Below are 13,593 nucleotides of genomic sequence, written 5' to 3' on the forward strand. Positions count from 1 at the left end.
TTCAAGCCCTCGGGGCAGACAAATTCATACTCGATACGAAAAACGAAATTTTAAAAATTCAAAATATTTTAAATTAATAAAGAGACATAACAGACTCTATTTGGCTGTATAAGAGAGTGTATTGTATGTGCATATGTATGTGTGTATCTGTGTTTTATTTTGCTTTACTTGCAGTCATAAATTGAAAACAAAAAACTCATCCCCACAAGCAATACCATAAATGCATTTGGCAACACTTTTAACAGTGTATGGAAGTCCCCATTACCACCTTCCCTGGCGGACTAAGCCTTACTAAGTTCGATGTTGACTCATAAGAATCACAAGTCAATTGATGTTTGGCCATTTGTTTCTTGTAGTTGGTTAACTGATGATGCTAGACACCATGATGAAGGTACAATTAGTGGCAACACTTAAACCGGAAATAGATTATTGAAACAGTAGCGAAAAGAACACCAATCATCAACAATCATCGTGTGTTGAGAAAATCCCAGTCAACCAACGTGAAAAAACAAATACGCGCGAAAAAATCAGCAAGAAGCAGCAAAGTAGCATCACAATTTACTGACAACAACAAGAACCACAAGAGCAGCCACAATACGAGCCAGCGTGAATAGTAACAGCTCACCACAACTGTGTTGGCACGCACACACAGCCACCCAGCAAAGGCAAGGAAGAAACTGCCGCAAAGGATGAGGAGATAATGTGCCAAGGTCGTCATTGTGGGTAAGAGTGCAGTAGCAAACACTCTCATATTGGGGCAGATGCAAGGAACAATAGCAACAACATAACAGCACTACCAAAACATACAGCACCAGCAGCAGCATCCCAACATCTGCAATTAGCAGTCCTCAAACAAGGTGGCAAGTTGTAAAACAACTTCGACTAAATTCAAAGCGCATACTCTTTGCCAGTGGTAAAAATCCCCCATATTCTCTTATCCAATTAACTGCACAGCCAGGCCAAACAAGTTTGAGAGTCGTAAGTTGTGTTTAGAGTTCGTTGTTGCGAACACATTCACCATTCAACATTTTGGCCACATTCAATTCATAGACGTTCAGTTCGATACGGACCTTCAGCGCGAATGCAAGTCAGGTAATTCCTTTAACGGTAAAACAGTAGAGAGTTTGCTTTTGTTGAATGTTGAGTTCTTCTTCTGCTTGGGTTTTTGGTGAATAAGAAATCGGTTAAATCATACGCTCACATACATACACACACACACTTATTCACTCTCAGTTCAATCAAACGTTGTGGATGCCAGTGTTAAAATCAAAGATTATAGATTTGAGGAAGATGGGAGATTGGCTACTGAGCACATCAAACCATTTACCACATTAGTTTAATACTCGAACCAAACGCGTATACGACAAGTATTGACATAGCAATAAAATGCAAATAAAAAGAAATTAAGGGCTCGAAATAAATTTCTATAAAGGGGAAAATGTAATTTTTTTTGTTGTTGCCTAAAATTTAACATTGTTTCATTAAGAAAATTACATTTTTCATTTAAAAAATAAAAACGAAAAACAACTAAAAGATTACAAACACGTATTAAACTAATCTGGTAAATGCAACATTTGGTATGACGCAAGCCAATCTCCCATCTTCCTCAAATCTATAATCTTTGGTTAAAATCAGAATGAGACTGAAGTTTGAACGGAAACGGAAGTGAGCAATTCACTACTACGTAACACACACACACACACACATGTACTAGCGCCCACTCATACCAAAACATTGTGGTGTAGACTGAATGAAATGTGTTGCATTTGAATGGTGTTGCCAGCTGTGTTGTTGTCGTCGCCATCATCATCGGTATCGTCGTTCCTTGAATTCTTCAACCGAAATTAGTGAACGAAATGTTGTTGTGAATTGTCCGTTTTAAATATAAAATCGAGTGTTTAGACTATTGAACTTGTTAGTTGTTAATCAGTTCTTGTAGCCAGCAAAACATCCTTCAAATCCCAAAGCTAATGATCCACAATTTGCAAACCTTCTAATTGCTGGTGCATACGCAAAAATAAAAACAACAAAAAAAATCTTTAGATAAATAACATTGAAAAAAAAAAACTAACAAAAACAAAATAAATAAGTAAACAACCGTTTGTTGCCGCTTGCAAGAAATCATCTAAAGTGCATTTGTTAAATATATTGTGAGTTAAAAAAACTATACAAAAAAAACACTATGGAAAAGAAAAAACAATAATTACTCATAACTAAATATTGGAAAATATGAAAACGATAGAAACTATAACCGGTCCCATTTCATTCAGATTTCGATTTTGTGAAAATGGATACTAAAATATAACAATAGTTAGAAAAACACTTTATATTACTTCTAAAAGTTTCGAAAATTATTAACCATAGAAAAAGTTGTTGACTACGTTTTCCAACTCATTGGTTTTCTTAGAAGCTTATTTTAATATTCTGTTGCACTGTAACTGTGATCCACCCTTAAAATTGGCTAAGAATAAAAATTGGTTCTTGACTCTAAATTATATACTGATCGTTGCAGAAATATCTTCTAACTCTATGAAGCTTTAGCTGTCCGTCCATCATAGTTGCCAAGATCAACTTTCGTGAAATTCAGTTTACATGAGATGCACATATACGAATGATGGACGTCAGAAGGTTTAAACTCAAATAAGACCAAATAAGATATCTTTCCTCATCTGCATCATTTTTTCTATACCACACAAGCCCATCAATTAAGATTTTTATGTAGCTCGCATGTATCGTCTTACTTTTTCATTACACTCAAAAAAAAGTTTACTTGGATCCAAAGATTTTGACCTTCCCTTAAGGATTTTGGTATTGATTCCGAGCCAAAGATGCGGCTTCTTTAAAATAAAGAAATTTTTTAGCGACCTATCTGGCTTTAAATCAAGGACCATTAAAACTAAAATTAGGATACAGATCTCATTTATCAAATTTTCATTCTCTTTTTGCGGTTTATTAATAAAGGTACTCATGTACAAACAAATGCCAGTTTAAAATACAAATTATAACGGAAACTTCAAAGTAAAAAATGTTTTCTTAATTCCAAAAAACTTTAAACCAAAGTTAGGTTAGGTTAGGTGGCAGCCCGATGTATCAGGCTTACTTAGACTATTCAGTCCATTGTGAAACCACATTGGTGAACTTATCATTGAGTGCTGCCCGATTCCATGTTAAGCTTAATGACAAGGGACTTCCTTTTTATAGCCGAGTCCGAACGGCGTTCCACATCGCAGTGAAACCACTTAGAGAAGCTTTGAAATGTCACCAGCATTACTGAGGTGGCATAATCCACCGCTGAAAAACTTTTTGGTGTTCGGTCGAAGTAGGAATCGAACCCACGACCTTGTGTATGCAAGGCGGGCATGCTAACCATTGCACCACGGTGGCTTTAAACCAAAGATGACAAATCCTCAAAATAAGTCTTAGCCTATATTTGAAGCGTTTCTATCTTAAATCTAAAGATCCAATATTTCAGTTAATTTAAGGACGATTTCTTTAAATCAAAAATGTGTTTCTTTACTTTAAGGAAAATTTGCATTAGTTCAATGACATGAGACTTTAACGGAGGGACGCAAATTTACAAAATTGGTGTCCTTTTAATTAAAATTTCATTATTTTAAAGAAATTTTTCTTTAATAGTTTCAGTTTTTAACTGAAACTCACAAAATTACATCCTCTGATAGATGAAAAGTGAACTGAAAGTAAAGAACGAAATCATTGGCGCCAAATCATAACCATTTTAACCATAGAGTAGTTCATTTTTACTATCTTTGGGAATCTTACGAAAATGTGCTTCAGCTTTAGTTCATATTGAACTTATGTGTACGGTCATTGAACTTTATACACACGTGTAGTTCAAAAAATGTTTAGATGTATAAAAAATAAAATATTTAACTACAAACAAACAGCGTTAGTTTAGCTACAGGCTTTCTTCCTGTGAAACTGGCATATAAATATATAGTCAGGATGACTTTTGGATGCATAGTAAGATTTAAAAGTTCGTTAGCAAACGTAGCATTAACGGAGCCTCAAAAAGATGGAGTTAAACTAGTTAAAAAACTGTTAATAAAACAGATAAATAAACAAGTATATACGGCCGAGAGATGGATCCAGACGATTCTTGGGGATTGTATACAAAAAGTGTACAAAAAGCGATCGTTCATACTTTACTACATTATCTTTTCGTAAGGATGGCAGCACGATCAGAGTTTTAAGAGGATCGAATTAAAATTAATTATTGAAATTTAATGATGATCAAAATGTGAAAATTGGTCTATATTGGGCTATATCTAATTATGGACCTATATGAACCATTAGGTTTAGGGTTCATTAAGGGCTAATATCTGTTCACGTTCCGAATTTCAATTTGAAAAATAAGCCTTCAGATTGTTCAAGAAATCAATTCTAACTCTCCGTCTAGATGGAATCTATGTGTAATTTTGAGCCGATATTGACCGATTATTTGCGTGGGTATTTCAGGTGAACACCGATATCACGTACCGTGATTGAGGCGGGTCGGGGGAAAATAAGCCTTTAGCACGCTCAAGAATCAAATCTGGAGATCGATCTATATGGCAGCTACACTTGTACATAGTTCGATATACCCCATTTACAATATTCGTGACCTATAGCAATAAGATAAATTTGTGTCAACTTTCAAACAGATATCCTAAATCCTTCGATTGACGAATTAACACGAATAGATCGAGTCCGAAGTTCACCACGAACTAGAATAAATATACTCTAAGGGGTCTCAAGCCAATATATCTATGCGTTATATACAACCTATACATACTGTATTTTTAAATTATTTTCTTTAAATTTATCAAATAATGCATTCAGATTTAGAAGTAGCTTCCTTATTTATGTGTCTCCCGATTTTCGCAAATATGGCCATATGAACTCCTTTATTGAAATATCTTATAAATTTATAAATATGATATAATTTTAATGAGATTGACATAAATAAATATTTCATACGTTTTTCGTTTACGCTCGACTTCAGCTCATTCGTAACTGTTTCGCCCCTAACTTTTAATTTTGGCCAAATCTTCACGTTTAGTATATTTCAGATAACAATTTTTTTATTAATGCAGCCATTGTGATTCACGGCGGATAGATACAATATCAGTATTTGTAACCATTTCTAGAAAAAATATTAGGTGCTGAATGTAATTTATATTGAATGCTACTTCTCTAATTTTCAGAACGTCATTTGTGGCATTGGATCAAAGATCATCTTTGACGGTGGAGCCCTCTTGTCCAAAAAGGTAAGTTTTTCAGAATGTTTCTTTGCCAAGCTCCAAAAATATACGAAAATCTTTTAAACTTATGTCTATCCTATGTCCTACGTCAAAACAAAAATAAAAAACATTTTTAAAGTTTGAATGAATTCTCCGTGCAAAATTTAAAAAAAATACACTTTTTTGCAAATCATACAAATGAAGCGAATTTAAAAAAAAAAAAGAAAAGCCCCAGTTTGATTCGAATTCGAGCGACTGTCTTTCTTTGGAATAGATTTTCCTACGATTTAGGGGAACAACACGTTGGATAGGCATGCTGAACAAAATTTTTTGGCATACCCATAACAAAGAACCGATCTTGTGATTCGTTTTGTTAATTGGATTTTTTCGATCTGATCTTCAATACCGAAACAAAACAAAAGATGGCTCACATACCTTAGCCAATACTACTCTTCTGATTTTACTTTTTGGTAGAAATAAGTCGTAATCCGGTATACTCGAAATTTTATGTATTTTTTTTTTTATTAGTCTCCATTACAACCTATATCTCCATTTTATATTTTGTGCATATGTAAATCATATTTACCCAGCTTGCCTGAAATGGCTTGGTGATATTAAAATTTTTATTTAGAAGTATTCTTCGTACCTCAAAAATACACCGATCATTTGCCCCAAAATATCTCCACATCTTCCAAAGCCAACCAATAAAATAGCAAAACTCAATGTCACCTCAAACACTTGAGAATATCTACATCATTACACATACGAGTATGTATGTGCCTATATATCCGATATGCATCTACTTCATACTCTCAGGACTTCGCCCCGAATACCTAATTAATTGTCAAATTCAGTGCTGCTGATTTGGAGTAGTTACAATGATGCTTGTGTCGAAAGAAAGCCTATTTGCAATATTCGTTGGTTTGCGCGATTTTGCTCCCTTTTCGCTTTGATAGCCAATTCACATAAACACAGCGCATTTCAATGCCACCGAAATACACGGATTCCACATAACTGGACAGCCATAGTGAGCAATTCTCCTCCACCATTGGGATAGCACACCCACACACACACACATTGACCACGAAACACGTTGACATTAAATAGCCATCTTAGGGCAAAGTCACGTATGTCGCGGAAATGTTAAATACACGCTCAAGGCAATCATTCGTATGACAGCAAATTCTAACCGAAAATCGTTGCAATGGACTTTATTTGCAGCAAACGATTTTGCTATCGTTGCTTACCATCGGTGATTGTTGTTCTGCTGCTGCAGTAGTACTCTCCTTTCTGTTGCCATATAATGTGAGATTAATAGATTCGTTGTTGTTGGTAAGTCGGTGGGCTATCACTATGTGGTAAAGACTTCATCATTATCACACATATAAACTGATTAAATGACAATGTAAACAAATGATGGTGGCCGAAGCAGAGTCATTGTATGGAAATTTCGATGTCAGGTGTGTAAACTTAAATTGGTAATACAAAAATAATGGACACAGAAAATCAAAGGTTACATAGTTTCGGAATTAACGTGATGCAAAGAAACGGGCAAAAAACACTTTAGGTCATCGCATTCAAAATTAAAAAAATTAAAATCAAAATTAATAGTTTTATGTACATAATTATCACGAGTGTCCCATAAGGATAAATCTCTCATATCAATCGGTGCATCTCGATTCTATTTTCATTTCGTGCCAAGCAATATTATACACATAAAATATCTTGTTGTTTGGATCCAAAGATTTTTTTAAAGCATTCAGACTTTAAGTTAGTTAAGATAAATAATAAAAAAAAGTTTAAAGTTAAGTTAAGATAAATTGAGGAACACACACCAGTTTAAATTTGGATATGCTTAAAAAATTACTTGGATTTAAGGATTTTGGTATTGATTCCGAACCAAACATGCGGCTTCTTTAAAATAATATATATGAAACTATCTAGCTTTAAAACTAGACCTAACACAATAAAATTATTAAATTACTTGATCCAATTAATTTTTTAATCGAAATGTCTTCAATCACGAAAATGATAGTATCAATCACATTTTGATTGGGAACAAAAAAAAACATGATTACAGAATTAATTGATTTCATTAGCGAATTTCAATTAACTTTTTAATTTATTTTTTTTTTGCGAGTGTGATATGATCTAAATAATCATATGTTAGGTTAGGTTAGAATCGACCCGCACTCATTGATTCAAAAATGTTCAGAAGAAGAAATATTTTCCCCATATGGAGTCCAGCCTTAAATTATTGTACCAATTTATTCTAATTATTCATCTACAAAAACAAAAATCAAACCATTTAAGAAATATATAAATCGCCTTCTTAAAAACTGTCTCCCATTGGCATTTCGAAATCATTGAAATTTATTCCGTAACTTCGTTTTTGTTAATACACTAACTGTTATTTACCGTTTGCCTGTACTTATTTCCATACAATAGGGCTTAATTCAACATTTTTGCCATTTGTCATGATATTATCTCTACTCCCATGACCGCTGTCAATTGGTAAAATGCATCTTAATTTATTGCCATTTGAGAGCAACATTTAAGCCATCAATGTCGATCCACGAGGCGACACAAACAACGGCATTAACTTGCCGTAATACTTCTACAAACCGTCAGTCTTTCATTCCATACATGCAATATACAAACACAGAAACACGTACACTCACCAGACCGGAGCTACTAACACATACATTCACAGACACAGTTATACTTGCAAGCAAAATGACCCAGCTAAATGGGCAACTAAATCAACGTGATTTTCGTGTGAAAATCTCGCGATTTGCCCTATGGCGTAAATATTAAATACAGGCGAAAAAGACAATAAACAAACATACAAACTAGCCACCGACACAGAGAGAGAGAGAGAGAGAGAGTGAGGTGACTAGTGAGAGAACCATGACCGCAAACTAACCAACCAACAAATAAGCGACAGAGTATGCGAGCAGACGGAAAAAGCCGCAAATGTACAAATGTCGGACTAACAGCAAATGACTTTAAGCTTTAACATTTAAATGACCAGAATATATAGAGTATGTATGTGTATGTGAAAATGTATGAGATTATCCAATGAACCCTATTTGCAGGTTTTCCACATAGAGGCCTTAACTACAAAAAGGAAAATCTTTATTTAACCAATTGAGTTTGTTTAATTTCTGACAATAAAATATTCAGAATAATAATGTGAAATCTTAAAATACATCCAGAAAAAAGTGAGTCAACTATGGAAAAAAACTATAGATTTGTATTAGAAAATGTTAAATAAAATATTTTAGCAATTGCAACATGATACAAATTAGTTAATATATTTTGTCAAATTGAATAAAATTTATTAAAAATAATAATATTTTTTTTTATATTTTGAAGGAAAAAAATTGGAGTTAGGAATTGTTAAAATGTCTTTAGCGCAATTTAAGTAAAATTTACTCATTTGAGAAACTTATTAACTCAGTTTCAGCAAACTTCGTCCATTTTAGGAAAATATGAACTATTTTCACATTTAGTAAAATTGTGTACTTCATTTGTATAAATTTTTTTCTCATCTTTAGTCCGCGTCAATAAAGTTACCACAAAAGTATTAAATTAAGAAAAATTTTCTTATATTAGACAACATTAATCTAAAATACAAATATTTATGAACTACACTCAAAAAAAAGTGAACTCTCTATTTCACTAAAGCCAATTTAACTTTATTTTAGTTCATGGAATTATTATGTTTGGAGAAAGTTTACTTTACTCTAATATTTTTTTGTGTACGTTAGTTAAATTAACTAAAACCGAGGAAAAAAATATACTTAAATGAAGCATAAAGATTAACTAAATTCGTGTCTTCCACAAAATAGTTCAGAATTTCTTTAAATTTGTAAATTTTACTACAAATGCGTCCATCATGAACTTCGTATGTCACTAAAGACATTTTTGCAATTTTGAACTCCAAGTTTTTCCTTCAAACTACAAAATTTTCTTTAACAAGTGAAAAAACTTAGTTATGTCTAATAAATTTTCTTGAATTTGTCGAAAAATATTTACTTATTTTTATGGCATCGGCGTGATTCCAACGTTTGTAATACTGTTTAGTTAAAATTTTCTCCAAATATTCAAAATTTTCTAAAATTAACCAAAAGTTTTCTTCCTGGTGGGTTCACTGTTTTTTCAGTGTAAAATCGGATATTAAAAATTTCGGCAAACGCCGGCTTTCATACAAAACCTTTTTTCGAAGGGTTCAAGTGTGGTTCATTGTTGGGTTTAATGAACTGCCTGAATTTATTCTGATAATTGGTTGATAGTTTTGCTGCAAGTAGAGGATGCTGATGAGGAATGTGGTAATTCCGAAACGTGCGTCCATCCAACCATCTTGCAGTCTATAGGGCTTTGCCCAAATAAATTTGACAAACATTCTTTTCCTCTGTTGGTTAAGCTACACTTGTAGTTTAGTCAATGTATGGTTTTAAGCTGCAATACAAAACAACAACAATTTCGACAAAAATTCTGAAATCCCTTGAATATCAAGGCCTTGCAATGAAACTCTCTTCTTTTGTACTCTACGCGTGGGTGGAACGACCATGATACTTGTATAACCACTAACATATTGACTGATTGTACATTTACGTGTGTTTTCTTGACCACGACAAAACTCAGCTTATGAGGACGATAACAAATTTCACACACTCACGCCGACATCCGCCTCTAGACCGTGCATAACTTTCGGCAATTCTATGTGGCTTTGGACATCCAAATGCATGGATTCCGTATGCTGGTCGATGCTGCCGGTGATTTTGGAGCAGCAACATCAGTCGCAGTGGCTGAGGCGGTAGTATCGAAAACTCTTCAAAAGCCAAATCCCACAAAACAATCCCAAAATATCGTCTAAATATTGTTAGTGTCACGAGAGGGAGAAAAACAACAGCGACAAGAAAAAAGTTTTAGGTTTTTGTCCACCCCACCCCCCATCATCCTCCTTGCAAATGGCTGGCTGCAGTGTACTTTTGTTTGCAAGACAAAAACACAGTCGTCTCCACCTAGGGCCATATGCACGCGGCTTATATCGTCACATCGTGCCCCTTTGGTACGGTCACGTTTCCCCAACAATTCACCAATTGTCTTGCAATAGTTTCGCACTGGGGCGAGTAAGCCTTTATTTTGCCATTAGCCTTAAATTGTATGTGTGTGAAAATAAATTTGTGAATTTGTTTGCGGCTTTATGCATAGGTGAGTGTGTGTGTGTGTGAGTGAGTCAATGACTAATGGTTGGCTGCGTGTGATTTTGTTACAGCGACTACAAAATGAAATATATCCAACGAGGTGGTTCTTTTGTGGCCACAGGGACATTCTACCTTTAAAAAGTCCGGAAGGTGCAATTGTTTGTTTGTGACGCCAAAAGAGTCCTTATAATCTGACTTTATGCTCTCCACCACCACCCCCTCCATTTATCAAGCATCTGAATGCAATTCAAGACCATTTGCTATTGTAATCGTCTGTATCTGCATTGGATAATCCCAAGGCAAGATATTTACACAAGCAACAACTGAACTGAACATATACTCTTGTACTTAAAATTAATTCTGGGAAGGGGGGATGCTTTAAAATGAATTTCTTAGAAATTTTGAAGCCATCCATCTTCTTCCCATAGGCATAGGCAAATGTGCACATGTTTGTCGTTTTAATGTAATAGATTAGGACAAAATTGCTTAAATTAATAACAATTTAAGTAAATTAACTCTTCACTAGGCCTGTAAACGATGTGAACGTCTTGTTTGTTTGGTGAGAGCATGGTATACAGTGAGTGTCACTGAATATCGTACAGAAAGAAAAAATAGGCTTTTGACCATACACCCTGACTATGTATTATAATTCTGTGGGAAATAGATAATGCCAAAAACAAAATAAAATAAAAACCTAAAGTATTTGAACAATAGAGTCCGTATTGCTTCCTCAACCTTTTTCCGTAAAATAAATTTTCATGCGTATCTTCCTAAAGTAAGACACATCTATCTCTCCGCTCTCTATACCTTTTCTCTTTATGCTCGCACATCGGTCAGTTTTTGCTGAATAACCAAAAACTTTTTGCTCAGAAACGTTAACGTAACGTTAGGATATCAGTTTAAAAATGAGGTCTGCTTGAGCCCACGTCAGTTTTGTTGTTAAAATTAGACCACCTCGGCTACAGAGTGTTAACTAACAGAGGGAAAATATGTTTAGGTTAGGTTAGGTGGCAGCCCGATGTATCAGGTTCACTTAGACTATTCAGTCCATTGTGATACCACATTGGTGAACTTCTCTCTTATCACTGAGTGCTGCCCGATTCCCTGAATGACAAGGGACCTACACCCAAAGAAGGAATATGATCATCTCAAATATGTTTCAAGAGCAAAATGTTATTTTTGGATGGTGACCATGTAACATTTTTATCGCAATCATGTTATTTTCTCGGAAATTATGTATCTGTTTTCGGAAAACATGTTATGTTTGGCGAGAAAACAACATTTTTGCGATAAACATGTTACATGGTCACCATCCAAAAATAACATTTTGCTCCTGCAAAGTGTTTGAAGTGATCATATTCCTTCTCTGTGTGTACTTTTTATAGCCGAGTCCGAACGGCGTTCCACATTGTAGTGAAACCACTTAGAGAAGCTTTGAAACACTCACAAATGTCACCAGCGTTACTCTGTAAAATAAGCATACCCGGTTCCATAGATTTTGTCTTTACTTTGAAAATTGTGGTATTGATTCCGAGCCAAAGAAGAGGAGAATACAAGCATGGATACTTTTAAGACACAATTCTCTTTTAAATTTGGGTTTTGTGTACTTGCTTCTAAGAGCAAATTTTAATTTTTCGCTTTTTCTGCTTTTTTTCTGCATATGCTATAAAAGACCTTTAAGAACGATTTAACCACAACTTTATTTTCCAAATTCAGACTCGAATTTCAGTAGAAATTATGCTATGTTTCAATTAAAAAACATCTTTAAAATAAAGTGTTGAAAAACATGTCCTATATTTGAACAATTTTTTGCTTTGAAGCCAAGATGCAAAAAGACAATAAATTTAAAGACAATTTCATTAAATTTGAATAATTTTTCTGAATTATTAAAGTCAGGTTGACCTTAGCCCAAAAATTTTTTCTTTCATGTTATGATACTCATTTTTAAGTGAAATCACTTAATTATAAGGACAATACGACTTCATTGGAAAGTTTATCGATTTTTGAACAAGGAAAAAAACTTTATATTAGAGAAATGCGTCTTCTATGCTAAGCAAAATTTGCATTCGTATTTTAAAGACATGGAATCTTTGACCTCACGACAATATTTTTTCAGTGTACTGAGGTAGGATAATCCACCGCTGAAACACTGTTTGGTGTTAGGTCGAAGCAGGAATCGAACCCACGACCTTGTGTATGCAAGGCGGGCATGCTAACCATTGCACCACGGTAGCTCAAAAAAATATGTTTGTCAAATTGATTAGAGCAAAACTCCTTACACTGCAAGATGGTTAGATGGACGATCGTCTCTAAATTTCCACATTCCTCATCGGAATCCTGCTCTTAAAGGAAAACTATCAACAAAATCAGCGAATTTAGTCAAATCTTCCAAAAAATGTAATTGTTTTTTTTTTAAGTGATGTTAGTTAAATTCAATTAATATGTTTAGAAATATATTGTGATATTTTCGTCTATGTCCATATTTGACCACGAATTGGTCAGTCCTCATCTGGAATTCGCACCCATTATAATGAAAAACAATTTTATGGAGATTTTTTTTATAAAGAATTTTAATTAAAAAAGAGTTCATAGTCCTTTCTTTCTAAAACGTAGGATACGATTCTTTGAAATTTTCATATTTTCATTAAAAACCAAAAAGACAATTTTTTTATTTAAATAAATATTCTTTAAACTATTTGGTATATTGAACATTTGGATTAGAGAAAAAAAACTTCAAATGTAGGCTAACAATTCTTATAAAGTTTTGGTATTTTTGGTTTAACATTTTTTGAAATTAAGAAAACCCTTTCTTATTTTGAAGTATGTACAATTTGGAATTTTCAACTGACATTCAATTAAATTTGTTGTCGTTTACGTGAATAGCTTGGTTAATACATCGCTAAACGAGAATGCAAATTCCATAAATGAAATCTGTAGTCTAATTTTAATTTTATACAGCCTAGATTTAAGGCTAAATAGCTCTTTAAAAAATGCCGTTATTTTGAAGCAGCAGTATCTTTGGCATGGAAACAATAACAAAATCCTTAAGGGAAAGTCAAAATCTTTGAATTCAAATAAACTCTGTGTTTGAGTGTCAGTCAAGCTACCAATAGGTCTGTTCGCGTACTTTTCCAGTACAA

General features: G+C 33.8%; 1 protein-coding gene across 3 annotated transcripts in view; it reads left to right on the forward strand.

Annotated features, from left to right (window-relative positions):
- Positions 1-13,593, forward strand: part of twz (BTB/POZ domain-containing protein twz) — an 82,960-nt gene that overhangs the window by 35,091 nt on the left and 34,276 nt on the right. The window contains exons 2-3 of one of the 3 annotated variants that reach the window (XM_075312316.1): positions 175-1,092; positions 5,205-5,267. In XM_075312316.1, coding sequence (XP_075168431.1) covers positions 1,082-1,092; positions 5,205-5,267 — 74 coding nt within the window. In that variant the 5' untranslated portion in view covers positions 175-1,081. Of the gene's footprint in view, positions 1-174; positions 1,093-1,630; positions 2,151-5,204; positions 5,268-13,593 lie in introns of those variants that run through there. The other 2 variants (XM_075312317.1, XM_075312318.1) reach the window with 2 other exon arrangements.

The sequence above is a fragment of the Haematobia irritans genome, chromosome 5 (genome assembly GCF_050003625.1).
Source record: "Haematobia irritans isolate KBUSLIRL chromosome 5, ASM5000362v1, whole genome shotgun sequence".
Classification (NCBI taxonomy): domain Eukaryota; kingdom Metazoa; phylum Arthropoda; class Insecta; order Diptera; family Muscidae; genus Haematobia; species Haematobia irritans.